This window comes from Aulonocara stuartgranti (genome assembly GCF_965226115.1).
Source record: "Aulonocara stuartgranti genome assembly, chromosome: 7".
NCBI classification, from domain to species: Eukaryota; Metazoa; Chordata; class Actinopteri; order Cichliformes; family Cichlidae; genus Aulonocara; species Aulonocara stuartgranti.
The window spans coordinates 28,398,223-28,415,591 of record NC_138945.1 but is presented as its reverse complement, the minus strand read 5'-3'; the positions used below and the strand labels follow the sequence as shown (position 1 = coordinate 28,415,591).

At 39.1% G+C, this 17,369-nt stretch overlaps 1 protein-coding gene across 1 annotated transcript; it reads left to right on the top strand.

The window, feature by feature from the left end:
* Positions 1-2,064: 2,064 nt before the first annotated feature.
* On the top strand, positions 2,065-14,674 carry cercam (cerebral endothelial cell adhesion molecule). The gene is made up of 12 exons (XM_082540231.1): positions 2,065-2,485; positions 5,377-5,487; positions 6,236-6,353; positions 6,520-6,654; positions 6,811-7,015; positions 7,201-7,320; positions 7,438-7,514; positions 7,835-7,941; positions 8,193-8,325; positions 9,801-9,928; positions 10,603-10,806; positions 12,998-14,674. Exons 1-12 carry the CDS (start codon positions 2,283-2,285, stop codon positions 13,230-13,232), a joined length of 1,776 nt encoding a protein of 591 aa, XP_082396357.1. The 5' UTR covers positions 2,065-2,282; the 3' UTR covers positions 13,233-14,674.
* Positions 14,675-17,369: the final 2,695 nt, after the last annotated feature.

Below are 17,369 nucleotides of genomic sequence, written 5' to 3'. Positions count from 1 at the left end.
AAAGAAAAGATTAAAGATAGAATAGAGGCTGCGTGACCAGTTAGGACATGTGCGTTCTGTATAGATATGAGAGTTGTGAGTATCTTGCAACCTGCACAAATAGAGCTAAAGCTATGAGTATTGATGGCTAACATTTGAGGTGATTTACGTATATTTTGTATGCGTGCATGCACAGTCCTGGTGTCGCTGCAGCTTTCTTTTGCGGTCTCTGCTGCAATCTGGTCAAAACAATGAAGATTTTCTTTTTGTCATTCTCTCGCTTTTCTTGTCCGTCTGTCCCCGATTCACACACAAACGCCACCTCCACCCTTGACCCTGCAGTGAAAAGTTAGTGCACCCGAGGTTGAACTCTCCCAGATCAGCTGCAGCCACAAGCGCTGAGAAAGTGAGCCTGACATACGTGTATGCGTGCACATGAGCGTGCGTGTGTTTTTGTGTGTGTGAGCGTGGCAACACTTGGGGTGTCATGAATAGGAGAGATTTGACCCTCAACCCTTGTGACCTGTCCACACAAACAACTCCTATGCCCCAAGTCTGCCATTGTCAGCCTTGACTGCCTTCGTTTATTCACAGAGCCCGCCAAAAGAGCCAAAATTCATTATATACGACTTTGCTTATTATTTTCCACCCACACTAATGCATCTCCCCATTCTTTATTTTTTCTCTCCACTGCCCTTTCCATCGTTTCCATTCTCTTTTGTCTGTTCCCATCAGTCCCCTTTTCGCACAGCCTCTGTCCTGTCCATCTTACATACAAGTGAATTTTCCCTTGTATGCCGAGCACTCTGAGCATCAGTTTTTAAAACATTTGCCTCCTTATACTCACTAGCCCCATGGGAGCAAGCACATCTTTTCACGTTTATTTTCTACTGTTGTTCTAGACGAAAAATACAATTGAAGATCTAACTGTGTATATGTGCTTATTTCCCCCCGTACAAATGTGTTTTAGTCCTTTGTTTTAATCTGCTCTCCCGCCACACCTACACCCTGAAGCCAATGCATCTGTCTGCCCCTGCATCTTCTACTTGGCTATTGGCCATGAATTTTCTATTGCCCACATACTGACACTCAATACATTCAAGATGACCTTTGACTCTTTAATATACTGAGGAACACCCAGGCTACTGTACATCTTCTCTTGTCAACAGGCCACTCGAAGCTCTAGGACTGCAATAAATAAGAGCCACAGTGCAAAATGGAAAATGATGTTACAAGCTGTGTTTAAAATTTGGAAGCTCCCCTTTGATTAAAACCACAAACTTCCCAACTTTCTCTGTCAAAGCTCTATAGTATTTAAATGTAAAGATTTACAATGAATATTAGGTTGAACATGTCCCTTAAAAACATTTACACTTGTTTTCATTTTTGTTATTTTTGTTTTTTGTTCATGAAGCCTCAGTGTCTCTGTAGCAGACACTGCGTTTCTTATAAGGCAAATGTCAACAGAGTAAAACTGACCTTGCAACTATTATATGCATGCAAATAAGTACTATATAGCATGAGTGAATGTAGTGGAAGGTGACATACGATGAGAACGTCTCGAAAAGATAACTATTAAGTAGAATAAAATAATAAATGTAAAAATAACCTCGTAATTGATCCTAATTGCAGCATTTGAGAAAACCAAAGGATCAAAGGCCTCAGGAAGACGTGCGCGACATGATGATTCTTCTCTTGGATCAAAACCTCCCTCTGCTGGTGAATCTCTGTAATTGCTACTCTTTGGCTTCATATTACGACAAAGCTGGGTTTATTCAAAATCCCTTTCTATTTCAGATGTATGTATCAGAATATCACACATACAGACTAAATGCCCATACTGTGGTCGGAATATTTAAAAGGCTGTGACTGGTTTACTCAAAAACAATAAATAAATAAATAAATTTTTGACTAACAAATTGCCATGTTTAAATGCACCCCCCACCGATTTCTATCCCTGGGAACATTTTAATGATATTTTTAAGGATGTTCGACCTTAAACTTTAAAACTTTATTCTCCATCTTTCTAATCTTTCCGCTGTAAATACCAGTGTGGCCAAATCACGCCTCTTTCCCCTCTTTCTGTTTTTTTTCCTACAGGAAAAGGTTTATTACAGCGGAATATAACCCTCTCTGGCTTTAGGATTGGGTTTGCATTTCTCTTCAGAAGGGGCCAGCTTGTACATGAAGAAAGGGGTTGAACATTTGGGAAAGCCCTTTTTTCTTGGACTGCTGACGCGTACCGCGGCTACGTGCTGCTCCGGAGCCCCGCGGATTACTTTCCAACTTTAACAGCCTCCACCATGATACTTCACTTTCTAGCTTTGGGGGCCTTTGTTTTTCAGACTGAATGTTACTTTTCGGAGGAGAAGTATCCAGAGGAGTCGAAAATGCAGCCTCCAACCGTGGTTATCGCTATCATAGCGAGAAATACCGGTCACTCCCTGCCATACTACCTCGGAGCTCTGGAGAGACTCAACTACCCCAAAGATCGCATCTCTGTGTGGTGGGTTTCCTGCATGGACTGCCAGGCTGTTTGTAGAGGGGTCTCCTTTTTATCCGTCTATAGCAGCCGTTCAAAAGGTCAATGGCATTTAAATGAGTTTGTGAAAGCAGCAGCGTCCTACCCCTCCCCTGTTCCCTCTGCGCCTTTCACAGTCCAGGCTGCCTTTCACTCCGCCGCATTCGTTTCCTACCGTCGCTCGCTTGGAGTTTTATGTCCCGTGAAGTTTGTATAGAGTAACTGTACCAGCAGTGATTTTACTTCTTTATAATTCATGCTGCATGTTCAAATCTACAAACTCTAGGGATTTAGCTGTTTAGACAGCGCGGAGTGGTTTATTAGTGAGGAAGTAAAAGAGATCCCGTTTAATCGGTGTAATGATGGAAAAAGATTAACTGTTGGTTTAAGATGAGGAGATGACTCTAGTATGTTGAGTCCTACGAGAATATTGATCATCATCGTCATGAAAGTCATGGCAATTTTTGACTTTTAATTATTTATTTGAAACAAAGTAAGAACTTTATTTTGGATTTTCTCTAATCCATACAGAGTCAAAAACAAACATCCACCCACACGAAGTTTTAGCAAGCAGCACCTCAGATGCCATGGTAGCCACCAACAAGCTTCTGGCACACTTCCAGACGGATATTTGAACTCTCTTCTTAGTAGAATTAGTAGAGTTTATTTAAATTGGTTGGATCCAGATCGGGCCTTTAAGCATAGTCCACAAATTGTCAATAGAGTTGAGGTAGGTGCTTTGGGAAGGCCATTCCAGAAGCTTAATGTTGGCCTGCTTTATCCATTCCAATAACAGTTTTTATGTGTGTTTGGGATCATTGTCCTGTTGGAACACTCAGTTGTGTCCAAGTTTCGACTATCCATCTGTTGATTTCAGGCTTTATCTTTACCCCTACCACTGGCAGCAGAGCATGATGCTACCAGCACCATGTTTGACACCTGATAGTGTTATTGTGTTTGAAAGTAACTGTAAATTGTAGTCAAGCTTGAAGGTGTTGATTTTAGATCAGGGGTTTCTTTTTTCGGTTAGCGCTCTCTCAGTCCATGGTGTTGTAAAACTCACTCCAGTGTGGACAGTGACACTGGTGTTTCAGCAACTTTCAGTTCATGGCAGGCTTGAGCCTTGGAGGTTCCTGGTTTGTTCCTGAACATCCTAATCAGTTTCCTCTCATCTGAGAGTAACGATTTGGGTCTTCTTCCAGACACATGAGAGTAACTTTTACATTGTATAATTGTTTGAACCAATGATCTTGGAATCCGCAGTTGTTTAGAAATGGCTCAAAGAGACCTTCCCTAACTGTGTCTCCAGTTGCTGTACAAATATGAGTTTAAAGAAATCATTAAGAGCCCTAATATTATGATGAAGTTAAAAAAAAAGGATGTTACTCTGCAGTGGTGTCTTATTTGCACAAATAAAAAAAAAACAAGACTAACAAAAACCTGGTCATGCAATGCAATTCTGCTAATTGACAGATATCTAGTATCTTTGATATACCTTGTCATTTTGTCCAACCCTACTTCACCACAAGTAAAGGTTTGCTAGAGTGACACTGCCGAAGATAACTCACAGCTGTGGACAGGAACGGGATCCAATGCATATTTTAGTGCAAAAGCTGTCAGCCACTTTGCTCTTCTTTTCTGCCCAGAGGTCATGAAGTGCATTGGGTTAAAAGTAATCAAAAAGTAATTAAAAAAGTAAATTTTTCTTTATATAACCCCTTTCAAGATGAATATCACAAAATGCTAAAAACATAAAGACAAAAAAGTTACCAAAAAGCAAGGTTAAAAATATGCATTTTTAACCTCATTTTTAAAAGAGATCACCAACTTCATAGTGCTATGACTCAGTGGGAGAGAGCTTCAAACTCTTGGGGTATTTGTCTCATTTATTTTTATATTTGTATATCAGCCAGCAAGTCCTGATTAAGTCACCTCAGGGATGTACTGGGGATGTAAGGATACAAAAAGATACCTGATATATGCTGGTGCTTGTTAATGCAGAGCTCTAAAAGTCAAAACTAGAATCTTAAAGTAGACTGAAGTTAATGGGGTGCAAGTGGAACTGAATTAGCGAATTGCAATAATCTAGATGTGATGAAATAAAAGACTGATTATGATTTGATTGATTTCCAATTCAGACTGTGAAACAATGAAACCTAACTTGACAATATTTCTGAAGTGATAAAAACGAGAGTGAACCAGAGCTTTAACGGGAGTATCCACAATCAAAAGTTATTCAAACTTTAGCAAAAGGGGCAAGGCAATCTAGAATTTCCATTACCTTCAGCACAAATCTGTCATGGGATTTTTGCTTTCTCTTCACTAAGTTGAAGAAATTTGACAGCCAGTCTATCTAGCAGTGATAAGAAATGTCCTTAAAAGTGATGAAAATGTGCTGAAAAGGGAGCAGATATGACAAAAACGGTAAAGGCCCCAAAATAGAACCTTGTGGTGTACCGTAAACCAGAGAAGCGGAAAATGATTGTTCAGATCATTCAGTGGAACTGAGAGACAACATTAAAACGTTTACAAACCTGAAAAACTCTGCTCAAATAAGTAGTAATCATTTGTATTGTGTTGTTTTGTATTGTATTTGGTTTTGTTTGTTGATCGAGTAATACACAGGCTGAACATCAGTATTGGGCACTGAATCAAATAAGCCTGTCAGCAAATAATTTGACATTTACCAATGAGAGCGGGAATGCAGCATGGATTTTGCACCGGCATGATGAGGAGCTGAAAAATTCACATAATGTAGATTTCACTGTTCCCCTGGCACAACGAGGGGAATAAGTAATAACAAGAACCAACGCCAAGTTTAGGTTCCCTACGTTTGGTGCAGTTACTTCACCCTCTGCCTTCTCTGTGCTTTCCAGGGCAGCCACGGATCACAACACAGATAACACCACAGCCATACTGAAGGAGTGGCTGACTGTCATGCAGAAATATTACCATTATGTTGAGTGGAGACCAATGGACAAGCCAACGTAAGTCTGAAAATGTTAATGTGTTGAGCTTTGTGTACTGCTGGGATTTGAGTTTGGAAACACCCCCAACTTGATCTTACAGCACACGTGGATCAAAGCAGATCACCTTCAATAGTTGCTTTCTACAAGGGAAATGACAGGAACAATCCCTTTTACTCATCAGGAGGCAAATCTATGATCCTCTGAAGTGTCATCCTGGTATTGACAAAATAAATCAAACAATGTTCAGATTGTACATGTATTGATTTTTCTTACTGGCTCTTTTTGTCCACGTGTTCAGTGAAAGTATTAACACCCCTCTGTAGGCTGCAACTTTGCAGTTCATCTGGTATTCATTTTAAAAGCTAAAAAAAGAGTTTGACAAAGCATATCTAGGCTTGTCTGTACATGATGCTCTGCTTTCTATTAGCAGACTCTTTTATGCCTGTCAGTTATTATTCTGAGTGAGTTCTGCTAAACTTCTACAGTCATGAAACTGTTACGTTATCCACCTGTTTATGCTCTTTTCACAGCACCACAGAACTTATTTACTGTTCTGGTTTTATTTAATCCATTAGCATCGGTATGCTGTATTCACTGTGGTCAACACTCCAGCATGATTCAGCGATGCTGTTTTTGTTTTGTTTTGTTTTTTTTACAATAGAAACCATTCAGCCAATCACATATTTGCTTCACGTGGCAAATTATACAACATTTTACCAATATAGTATTATATCCCCTAATAATACTGTACTTCTGTGTGTCTTAGGTCCTATGCTGGAGAGCTGGGTCCTAAGCATTGGCCCAACAGCAGATACGAATATGTGATGAAGCTGAAACAAGCAGCGCTCAACTTTGCCAGGAAACGCTGGGCTGATTATATCTTGGTACCTTTCTTGTGATAAGTTTCATATTATCTCCTTTCTTGATTAAGCAGATGGGATGTCTTTCTTACTGAGGCTGTTATTTCATCCAAGAAAAAAAAAAAACTTAGCAACTGTAATTTGAATGAAAAATACTTTTTCCTTTGTATTTTCTGTCTCTGTGATTCAGTACGCAGACACGGACAATATCCTCACAAATCCAGAATCCCTCAACCTGCTGATAGCAGAAAACAAGTCAGTCATCGCTCCTATGTTAGATTCTCCGGGGGCGTACTCTAACTACTGGTGTGGTATTACTCCACAGGTGAGCAGCACTTAAAAATGAGTGATTATTTATCCGCTTAAAGGGAATACTTGAGAAAAAAAATTGTTGTTGCTTTCTTGATGAACATAATGCAGAAAAATGACACAGATCTAGGACATAAGTAAGCATATTTTTTTAAATATCTCAATTCTTTAGGGATATTATCGTCGAACAGCAGAGTACTTCCCCACCCGTCATCGTCACCGAGTGGGCTGCTTCCCTGTGCCTATGGTCCACAGCACCCTGCTGCTGGATTTGAGGAAGGAGGGCATGAAAAAACTTGCTTTCTATCCTCCTCATGAGGACTACTCGTGGCCCTACGATGATATTATTGTTTTTGCCTTCTCCTGTCGGGCTGCAGGTCTGTAGATGCTCGTGTGTTATTATGTTCAGCAGTCAGGTTTACTCAACACAGCTGTTGCACTAAATCACGTCTGCGCTTGCTTCACTGTAGAATATTTGTATATTTCAGGACTCAGTGTTGAAAATATACATGAATAAATATGTTTATAATTAATTAAATGATTGCTTTTCGTTGCTACTCAGAGATACAGATGTACCTGTGCAACAAGGAGCGCTACGGCTACCTGAACGTTCCAGCCAAACCGCACTACACCTTAGAAGACGATCGTCTCAACTTTGTCCATGTTCACCTTGAGTCTATGAGTAAGAGCATAGATGATTTGTAATACTAAAGGCAAATAATGACAGTTAAAAAAGGCACATCAGCTCACCTCTCTTTTACCCCCCCCCCCCAAACTAATATCCCTGTTTGTGGAAAAGTCGACGGGCCACCCATGTATCCTTCCCGTTTCATCCACATGTTTCCAAAACAGAGAGACCTCCTGGGATTTGATGAGGTAGGTGAACCAGTTCAAGTTTTTTCAGTTAATGTGTAAAAAAGGTTAACCCAACCTTATACAGGCTTGTTCTATGCAGTAATGAAAGCATGGATGTAATTATGTGTAATATATAATATAATTATACATCAACTTTTTAGGTAGTACTTTATGTTCAGCAAGATTCAGACCAATTATGATGCATGTTTTCACTGAGTGAATAGAGTTTGAAAACATGCCGAATATGCAGTCGACCCATTTGATGAAACTCAAAGATTTATGATGATGGTACACAGTGTCCAGATTTAAATAACGTTCTGGGTCGCCCATCTCCTGCACAGATTTATCTGATTAACCTGCGACGGCGTGCTGACCGCAGAGACAGGATGTTGTTCTCTCTAAACGAGCTTGAGATTGACGTCAAAGTGGTCGATGCCGTGGATGGAAAGTGAGTGGATTGCTCTCAGGTCTTTTCCTCTCTCAGTTTTATAGTTAAGTTTGTCAAGAAATGTAACACCGTGTCAATTCAGACTCTTGGTGTGAGGCCAATTTCAATTCTTATCTTGAAAATATGGACACTTGTGGCTTATAATAAATATCAGCGTTATGGCTACGTATGCTCCAAATTTGAACGCTCTTCTCTTATCAAAGACAGAATTACCAAAAAAAAAGTGTGTGTGTGTGTGTGTGTGTATGCAGTGCACTGAACAGCAGTGACATTAAGATTTTGGGTGTCGACCTGCTGCCAGGATACTATGACCCATTCTCTGGACGCACTCTGACCAAAGGAGAAGTGGGCTGCTTCCTCAGTCACTATTACATCTGGAAGGAGGTGAGAGGACACACACTGTCACACATTTGTCAAATCCCTTTTCTGAAGTTAAAACTCAAATATTTTAATTTATACTTCATAGTATACTATATAAGAAGAAAGCATAATTGTATATACAGTCCTTGCAAATCACCTTTTTACGATATTATGATACAGTCATGTGAAAACAAAACTATAACTTCTTTGAGTTCTAAGCGTTTCTATATCAACTTCAGTAGCTTTTACGTTACCTTTAGCAGTAATAACTTGAAGTAGTGGTTTTCTGGATGACTTAATCGGTGTCTTACATCATTGTGGAAGAATTTTGGCCCGCTCTCATTTACAGCACGCAGCTTCACTTCACTGAGGTTTGCAGGCATCCATTTATGCACAGTTATCTTAAAGTCCACCACAGCATTTCAGCGGAGATGAGGTTTGGACTTTGATTCGGCCGTTGCAACACCTTGATTTATTTCTTTTTCAGGCATTTTGTTGTAGATTTGCTGCATGACCCAAAGGTTTTAACTTTTGGACAGAAGGCCTCATATTTAACACTAGAATGATCTGGTATACAGAGGAGCTTCTGACTCGCAGCACAGGTCCTGTGGTTGTAGAAAAAGCATAAATAATCACCCCTCTACCATTGTGCTGACAGTTGGTGTGAGGTTTATGTGCTGTGTTTGGGTTTTCTCCAGACATATCAGCGTCCATTATGGCCAAACATCTTCACTTTGGTGTCATATGTCCACCACACATTGTTCCAGAAGTCTTGTGGGGTTTTTTAGATGTAAGTTTGCAAACCTAAGCCGTGCTGCCAAGAAGAGGCTTTCTTCTTGCAACCCTTCAAACTTGCCGTTTGTTTGTGGACATTTGCTGGGATGTCCACAGGAAGATTGTCAGCTGTACTGAATGCTTTCATAAAATGGACTTCAAATGATTGAAAATGGCTTCACAACCCTTCCAAGACAAAAGACAGCAACAATTGCTTCTTTAAGGTCATGTGTAAGATGTCTTTCCTTCTTGACATTGTGTTAACACACACCTGAATGCTCCATACCACCAAACTGCCAAAACATCTGCTTTTATGTAAGTGCTCACACCTGCTGATGTTAAGTGTATTTGATTCACAGTGCCTGGCTGCTATTTACCCTCTTAATTCATATCTAAGTAAGTTGTCCTTAGCTTCTGCATTATGGAGTTGTTCTCATACAATCAATAATGACATGATGTAATATATAATGTGTGGTTGTTAATCTGAATTTGCATTTACATAAGAACTGCTAAGGACCAGATTATTTTTATGTAAAACCTTAAAATTCAAAGAAGGCGTACTTTCTTTTTCACAACTGTAAATGAAAATAATTGCACTCAGCTGAAAACCAAGAGTCATGTTTGTAAAGAAGATGGATGCAAAATAAAAACCTGCTTTTATGACACAAACCTTTTGATTTATTTAACAGGTCAGGCTTACAGTGTGTATACTTCTTTTTCCATAGATGGTGGACATGCAGATGGATAAGGCCCTGGTCTTTGAAGATGATGTTCGCTTTCAGGCCAACTTCAAGCGACGAATACTCAAAATGATGCAGGATGTGGAGCAGGTGGAGCTGGACTGGGACATCATGTAAGACACATTTTACTCCTAGTTTCCAGTCCAGTTCCTGTTTTTGGTTAAGGTTAAATGAGACGCAGGTAAGAAAGCTCAGGTTAGGTTCATTATAAAGTCCAAAGTGCATTTGTACCCTTTGATATAGTTTGCTGGTTTTGTTTGAAATCATACAAACGGGATTAGACAAAACTTCAGACAAAGTTTGAAGTTTTTCTAGTGTAGAATTTGGGACAAATTTATGACTATGATATACAAGAATAACTTAATGGAACATATTTTTGTAGAGCAATCGTATTTGCTATAACCATTAACATTTTGTGTACTGTGCAGAACCATGAAGTCCAGTAGGGTGATTTTTTTTTCTCATATTATGAGATAAAATCATTTAATTAAAAAAAAAAAAAAACCCTAATAGAATATCCCAAGCTCCATGGTTAAAGCTCATCCAAAATACTTAAACATGTGATGTTAGCACTTTCTTTTTTCGTACATATTTGGAAGGAAAATGCACGTACAGAGCATGTGCTGAAAAATGTTTTATGCCTGCTAGGCAGAAAAGAACAGCAAGGTGGAGTTTGATTGTAAAAATCACATGCCTTGACCATCCTGGGTTTTTGCTGCTTCTACCCCGCGCCTGATTTTTTTTTTTTAACTTCTTTAGTTCTTATGATTGCTTTATGTTGCCACAGATACTTGGGCAGGAAGCAGGTGAATCCTGGAAAGGAGGAGCCAGTGGAGAACGTTCGTAACTTGGTGATGGCCGACTACTCGTATTGGACTCTGTCCTACGCCATCTCCCTACAGGGAGCCCAGAAACTCCTCAATGCTGAGCCACTTTCCAAGATGCTGCCTGTTGATGAATTCCTCCCCATTATGTACGACAAACATCCGAAGTATGTATCATAAAAAAATGTCAAAAATACACTCATGCTACTCTCTGCGCACTTTGAAGTTTTTCTGGTTTTCTTCTTGTATGTTCCATACAGTGACCGCTATAATGAAACCTGTTCTTCAGCACTCTTTAATCTCCTTCTCCTGCGAGACCGTTTAAACTAAAGCAGACCTCAGGGCTAAAAACATTCTTTTCTATAGCTGCCTAAACATGTGTACATGCTTTATATTTAGCCTAGTTTTGTTTGGAGTGTATAGATTAAAGAACTATGTGGAAGTCTGTGGTTTTACTTCACTGCGTTTTTCTGAAAGAAAGTCACTTTGATATGTTGTGCTTGTCAAGCTGAATTAGCGCACCACATTTCAAAATAGATTTAATCTTTCTCAGCATTTTCCACAGGCCTCGTGTCTGCATCTCTTTCTGGGATTAATGGTCTGAATTTTTGTCAGTGTGGGCTGACATTTTCTTAAACACAGTGTGACCGACAGATGTGAGCAGCCAGAGTGGACTCAGTTTTGTTTGTGGTAAAGAAGATATATATTTTTTCCAAGCCTATGTTGTCGCCTTTCTCCATGAATTACACTACTGTATGGTCAGTCCAGACTATTTTAGTCCATACTTAAATTTCTATGGTTTGTTATTTAAGTTTATACCAGTGTTTGTGGCACTAACAGTATGGTCTGTACTTACTTTGGTAAAAACAAAACAAAAATTAAGCTGCAACATCAAAGTTTCTTTATTACAGATTTGATATAAAAGAATTATGCTGCCACACTAATATCAGTCATTTGTTTGGGGACTTTAATTTTGAAGCCTTATATTTAGAACTACAGCATTTTTTGGTTTGTTTATGCCGTTGGCTGCGAAATCAAAATGATGCTTTAATAATGTGTTGTACGTGTATAATCACAAAACAGAATAATTTTAGCCCATTGATAGGTGGTCGCTATTATCATTTATCATATATATTCAGCTTTGGCAGATAGAAATGAGCTATTGTCAAGAAATGAAAGATGGTAGGATGGTTGACAAGTTGCATCATGTGAATTTGTCACAGACATAGATACCTGCTAATTAAAGCTCACTAAAAATATTCTTTTATATGCACCATAACTAGAGCACAGACAGTTCAGTCACTCTAAATAGCTAAGGCCTACCAGTTGAAGGGGAAATTGTATTTTCTGGTTGGAAGTTGGCCTACTAACATTGGAGTCAATGGGGTTGACTCACTTTGGGAGCAAGCCTCCAGTGGCCATTGTTGGAACTGCTTTTTTAATCATTGCCTTTAATTTTCAACTACTGCCATAATAATACAGACATCCATGGTTCCTCCACCATGATGACTATGGTTATCCCTTAGCGTTCATCTGGCATCACTATGAGGTTCACATTTTTGGTTGCAAAGGTCCAGACGACTGTCTGATGCAATAAAAATGCACGTTTGTCTCTCCGTACAAAGGAAGTCTAACCACATTGGCGATCCTTCAACTGCTGACTTGGAGCCATCATCTGTAAAGCTTCTATTTCATGCTAGATGGTTGCTGGAGGTCTATAAAATATCGACTTCACCTCCAAATGTATCTTTAAATTATTAGTGTAATGGGTGAATCAAATTCTGGCTTTAACAATGATATCCTTGACAGTTTCCCCAACAAGGCAACTGTTCTCGTCATCAGGAACTAACTCTAAGAAATGAAATGCACTTTGTGCCAAAGGATCTGCAAACCAGAAGGCCTGGCTGTGTCTGTGTGCTCCATCATGTGTGGAAATCTGGCCTATAGCCAGCCTGCTTTCTCTGCACTCTCTCTCTTTTTCACACCACTGTGATTCTGATTTGATATGCTTGACTAGTCTGCTGAGAACACTCAACAAATGCACCCCATGCATTGTTGCCCTTCATGCCAAGAGTAACTGAACCATCTCTGAAATTGGCCTGTTGTCACCATCTCTTGTCAAATCAGTATAGTGTAATGAAATCACAAAATATCCCTGATGTTTATATTTAACATTTCAGTAAATGGTGAAAAATTGCTCAAACTGCCCCCCCCCCCCCAAGAAAAACAAAACTTCCATCTGTAGTTCCAGCGCTGTTATTTTTGTTATTTTTTCTTTATTGTGACATCCTATCCTGTGTTTTTAAGTTTCGAATGATTTTACCCAGTCTAAACACTGCCTTTGTGCTCCCTCTGCAGCGAGGACTACAAATCCCACTTCCCCAATAGAAACTTACAAGCCTTCAGTGCGCACCCCCTCCTGGTCCAGCCGTGTCACTACGCCGGTGATCCCCAGTGGGTGAGTGACACAGAGACGTCGACCCTGTGGGATGATGACTCTGTGAGGACTGATTGGAGGGGCTCCCACAAGACCCTGAAAGGGGCTGCACCGGCACCCGAGATGCTGTCAGTCGCCTACAGGGATGAACTTTAGTGCAGCACAAATGTAGCTGAGGAGAATCTGCAGGTCCACAGGCCATGAGGTCAGAGAGACTGTTACTGAGGAGAGAGTGATACTTTCACTCCACCTTGTGTCATAAAACTGACATGCTCAGTGTCATTTAACCCGAGCTTCTTAGATAGGAGGCAACAACATAAGATATGGTGTTCGTTTCGGCTTTGTGTAAAGACATGCACAGTTGTCTCGGTGTAATAAATGCGTCAACCTGCACAATAGATTTTTCTCAAACAACCCCATGTTTAGAGTGTTTATCCTTCTATGTGCTTTTCTTTTACTTTGCTCAGTCATCTAGTTTAGTTGCTTCATTTAGAGCGTTAATTCATTCTGTATGGTTCGTGTCAACCTGTTTAAATGTACTCCTGTGATAGTGCGTAATCTGTTGATCATATTCTAACCGAGGGTTCAGTAATTGCACTGTTAACAACTCCTGGCAAGTCTGGAAAAAAAAAAGTCTGAAATGTATTGGCTATTGTTTTTTTTTCTTTTCTTTTTTTCGTGTTGCTATAATCTGTCTGTACATTTCTGTGCTTGCGTGTGTCCTCCACTGGGGACTGGAGAGTTAACACAAATCTCGAATGACCATAATTGATAAGTATTTTGTTAGTAGCTCTTACACATTGAATGTTTGCTTTTGATCAGTTTACGCTTCTTCAGATTGATTTTTTTTTTTTCTTAACTTAATGGATTAACTTGGATTATCTTCTACTCCCTAGCTGTATTTTAATATTTTCATATTTAGCCATGTTCATCCTTAGGAGTTTAACATGAACTGGAAACAAAATTACCTTCATGTAATTTTGCGCATATTACTGGTTTTAAAATATTACGTCATGATTCGAGAACCGTTTGAGAAGATTTCAGGTTTTATGACACTATTACAACCACGAGAAATTCCTAAAGTAAAAATACTTTTTTTTGAAGGCCCAATTACTTACATAAAATCTATGCAACATGTTGAGGCTTGAAGAGTGTAGCTTTGGTTTTTATCCAGTTTTGGAGAGCGTCCACATGTTATGTTTAAAAAGTATAAATGCTATGTGTTGCTTAAGTGTTTAAAGGTCTTATGAAAGTACAGCCTTTAACAGTCTTTTGTAGCATCGCTGTCGCTCCAGGATTGAGCTGACACTCGTCTAGACAGGGTTGCAGTGCAGGTAACTGATGTCGCAAGTTTGTGGATTTGATCAGGTCAAACTAAACTTGTATTTCATTTTTGTGCGCATTGATGACGGTCTGTTTCGTATATTGTTTTTTTGACATTGAAGATTTGTTTTCCTGCAAATATCTTAACTTATTTGTTTTTCTTTGTGAATCACAGATGAGTTGCACAACATGATGTACGATACGTGGGTCCAGTTTTGTCTCTGGGTCTACTTTTTGTCTCTGCATCTTTGAGCAATAAATTTATATTAATATTACGATTCATTAATTGCCACTGATTTCACATCTGGATAGCAAGCAGCTCAGAATTGAAATACAAATATTTTTGCACTGTTATATAAATGGTTATGGACTGTTAGTTAACAAATGAACATATTTTATTAAATACACAAAGCTACCATGTACTAAGAAGAAAAAACACAAGGGGGTACTGTTTCCTAAATTCTGCTACTGCAGCCAGAGTTTACATACATGCACACCTATAGATGTGTGTGTAGATGGAGAAGTACATAAATGCAGTTTAAGACACAATTTTTGCAGTGGATTTGAAATCAGTCATTGTGATTGATGTGCAGACTTTCAGTTTTTATTCAAGGGGATTTACAAAAATTTTGCATTAACTGTTTAGGAATTACAGTCATTTTCATATACAGTGCCCATTTTTAGAGGCTCAGAACTGATGAAAATCCTTTTCAGCCATCAGCATTAAGTCTAAAAAAAAACATTGACATTGTTAAATGTGTTTGCTTCACTGAGATGCTGGCTGCCAGGCCTTTACAGCAGCCACCATCAGTTGCTGCTTGTTTTTAGGCCTCTTTGCCTTCAGCTTGTGTATTTAATAACTGAAAAGCATGCTCTGTTGGATTATGACTGACTTGGCCACTGAATAATATCCCATTTCTTTGCCTTTAGAAATGCTTACACTTTAGTTGTATTTTGTGGTTTTTCAGGCCCTGAGCTGGCCAGTGCATTTATTCTTATTAACAACGTACCAGTTTGTTGATTTGACAATTCCTAAAGTCTTTACTGCCTCTGATGGTTTAGTCTTTTTCTTTTCAGCAGAATAAAGGGCTTGCTCACTGGCACTGATGTGTCTTTAGGTCTCAATTAAAATAACAGTAACAAGCTGTAGACTTTGATTTGTGTAAGATATAAATTCAACACTTTGAATCATTCTTATGTCTACTACATTTGTCATTTAATTACAAGGGATCAGCCGTCACCTGGCCACGAAACTGCTTGTCAGTCATTTGTTCGATTACTTTTCCAACAAATAGGGGCTGTGTATAAAAATGGCAACGATTCCTTAAAAGTTAAACCATTATTTTGTTAAATCCCCTAAAGCCGAAAGTCAGCACTTCAATCAGTTAATGTTTGATTTAAAAGCCTCTGTGGTAGTGTACAGTGCAGAGGCAAAACTACAAAAACTGTCTTTATCCAACTTGATGTGTTTTAAAGTGCAGGCCACAAGGAAATAAATACAATACTGTACATTTCAGAATTATAAGGGCAGAAGCAAAGTAAGGTTGCGTGATTTATTTCTCGAACATTTCGTATTTAAAGCCACATGAATTATTTGTTTTGCACCTCATTTTACTGCTACCACATAAGAAAAGGTGTTTCCACATTAACAAATGCCAATAAAACCAGTTTTCTATTTTCATTACTTAAAATATAAATATTTACAAAAAATGCCACACATACAAAATAAAATCAGATTCTGGGAATCTAAACCCAAAAAATAAATCCCAGTTAAACACCTGAAAAACTCACAAGGAAGTCCCCCACTCCATCTTACCTGTTGTTCTCCCCTTTAGCAGGTGTTGAAAATCCTGGGAAACTTACCCAAACTCCCAGGAGAAGAAAGATGAGTGCGCACCCTGCCCATGCATTCTGCAGAGGCACTAAAAAACTGCAGAATAATCCAAAGTGCAGGATATTTCTCTTCAATTTCAACTCAAAAACAGTCTGTGCTCCAAGTTGAAGGCCAGGCCATTGAGAAAGGAGCAACTGCTTTGTAACAATAAAACTAAGATGATTGAGAAAGTTCCAGGAGCATCCATACATGTCCATACAGACCTTTTGCAGAGATTTCCTGACCTCTGAATAAAACTTTCTCCCAATGAAATTATTGTCAAATTCCAGTCCAGCCCTATGTTTCTTATTACTAAAAATAGTGTTTCATCTTGCAGTACTGCCTCTGTAACACTGACAAATAAGTTCACATGACGCGTGGGTTCTTGCACTATTAGATCTGTGGTCTCTAGAGCATAGCCTTTTTGTTTTCTGTTGTTACAGGTGAACTGGGTTTTTTTTTCAGGTGTTAGGTAAGGGTTAAATTTCATGAGAGTAAAATTAGAACAAGTATAGCTCGTTTGGATGAATTACCAGGACAAAACAAACCAAAACCTCCTCTCACTACATGGCAGGACGGCTCAGATTTGAAAAATTGGATCTGAACAAACTGTAAGACTTCTAGGACAGATGTCCTTTGGAAGGTACTAGAGGTACTTGGCCATATTGCACAGTCCTGTTGTTCATAAAACGAATGCCTGCAAACCTTCATGAAGTGAAGCAAAGCCGTAGAGACGAGTGGGCCAAAATACCTCCACAACAATGTGAGAGGATGATAAAGTCATAAAGAAAATGATTACTTCCACTTATTGCTGCTAAAGGTGCTTCTGAAAATTATTAGTTTTTCACAGGGCTACACAGAATCCCGTGAAGGCTTTGCCTCCAAATAACCTCTCATGAAAGAACACCTGCTCATCTCTCATCTGTGAACATTGTGTGCAAAAGGGTGAGACACTTCCACGACAACTTGTCCATCAGTTGTTAACTTACACAGCTGAAAATGGGGGAATCAAGTCAACACTGCCATTTCTGAGATACTGAAAAATGTATGTGCATATCACCATGAAAGCTGATAATTTCTTCTTTTATTTCTTTGTC

What these genes read in the sequence shown, in the direction of transcription:
- cercam (XM_082540231.1), top strand. Translation starts at nt 2,283, where the DNA reads ATGATACTTCACTTTCTAGCTTTGGGGGCCTTTGTTTTTCAGACTGAA. An exon ending in AAAGATCGCATCTCTGTGTG is followed by an intron (nt 2,486 to 5,376) that starts GTGGGTTTCCTG and finishes TGTGCTTTCCAG; the next exon opens with GGCAGCCACGGATCACAACA. An exon ending in CTTCTCCTGTCGGGCTGCAG is followed by an intron (nt 7,016 to 7,200) that starts GTCTGTAGATGC and finishes GTTGCTACTCAG; the next exon opens with AGATACAGATGTACCTGTGC.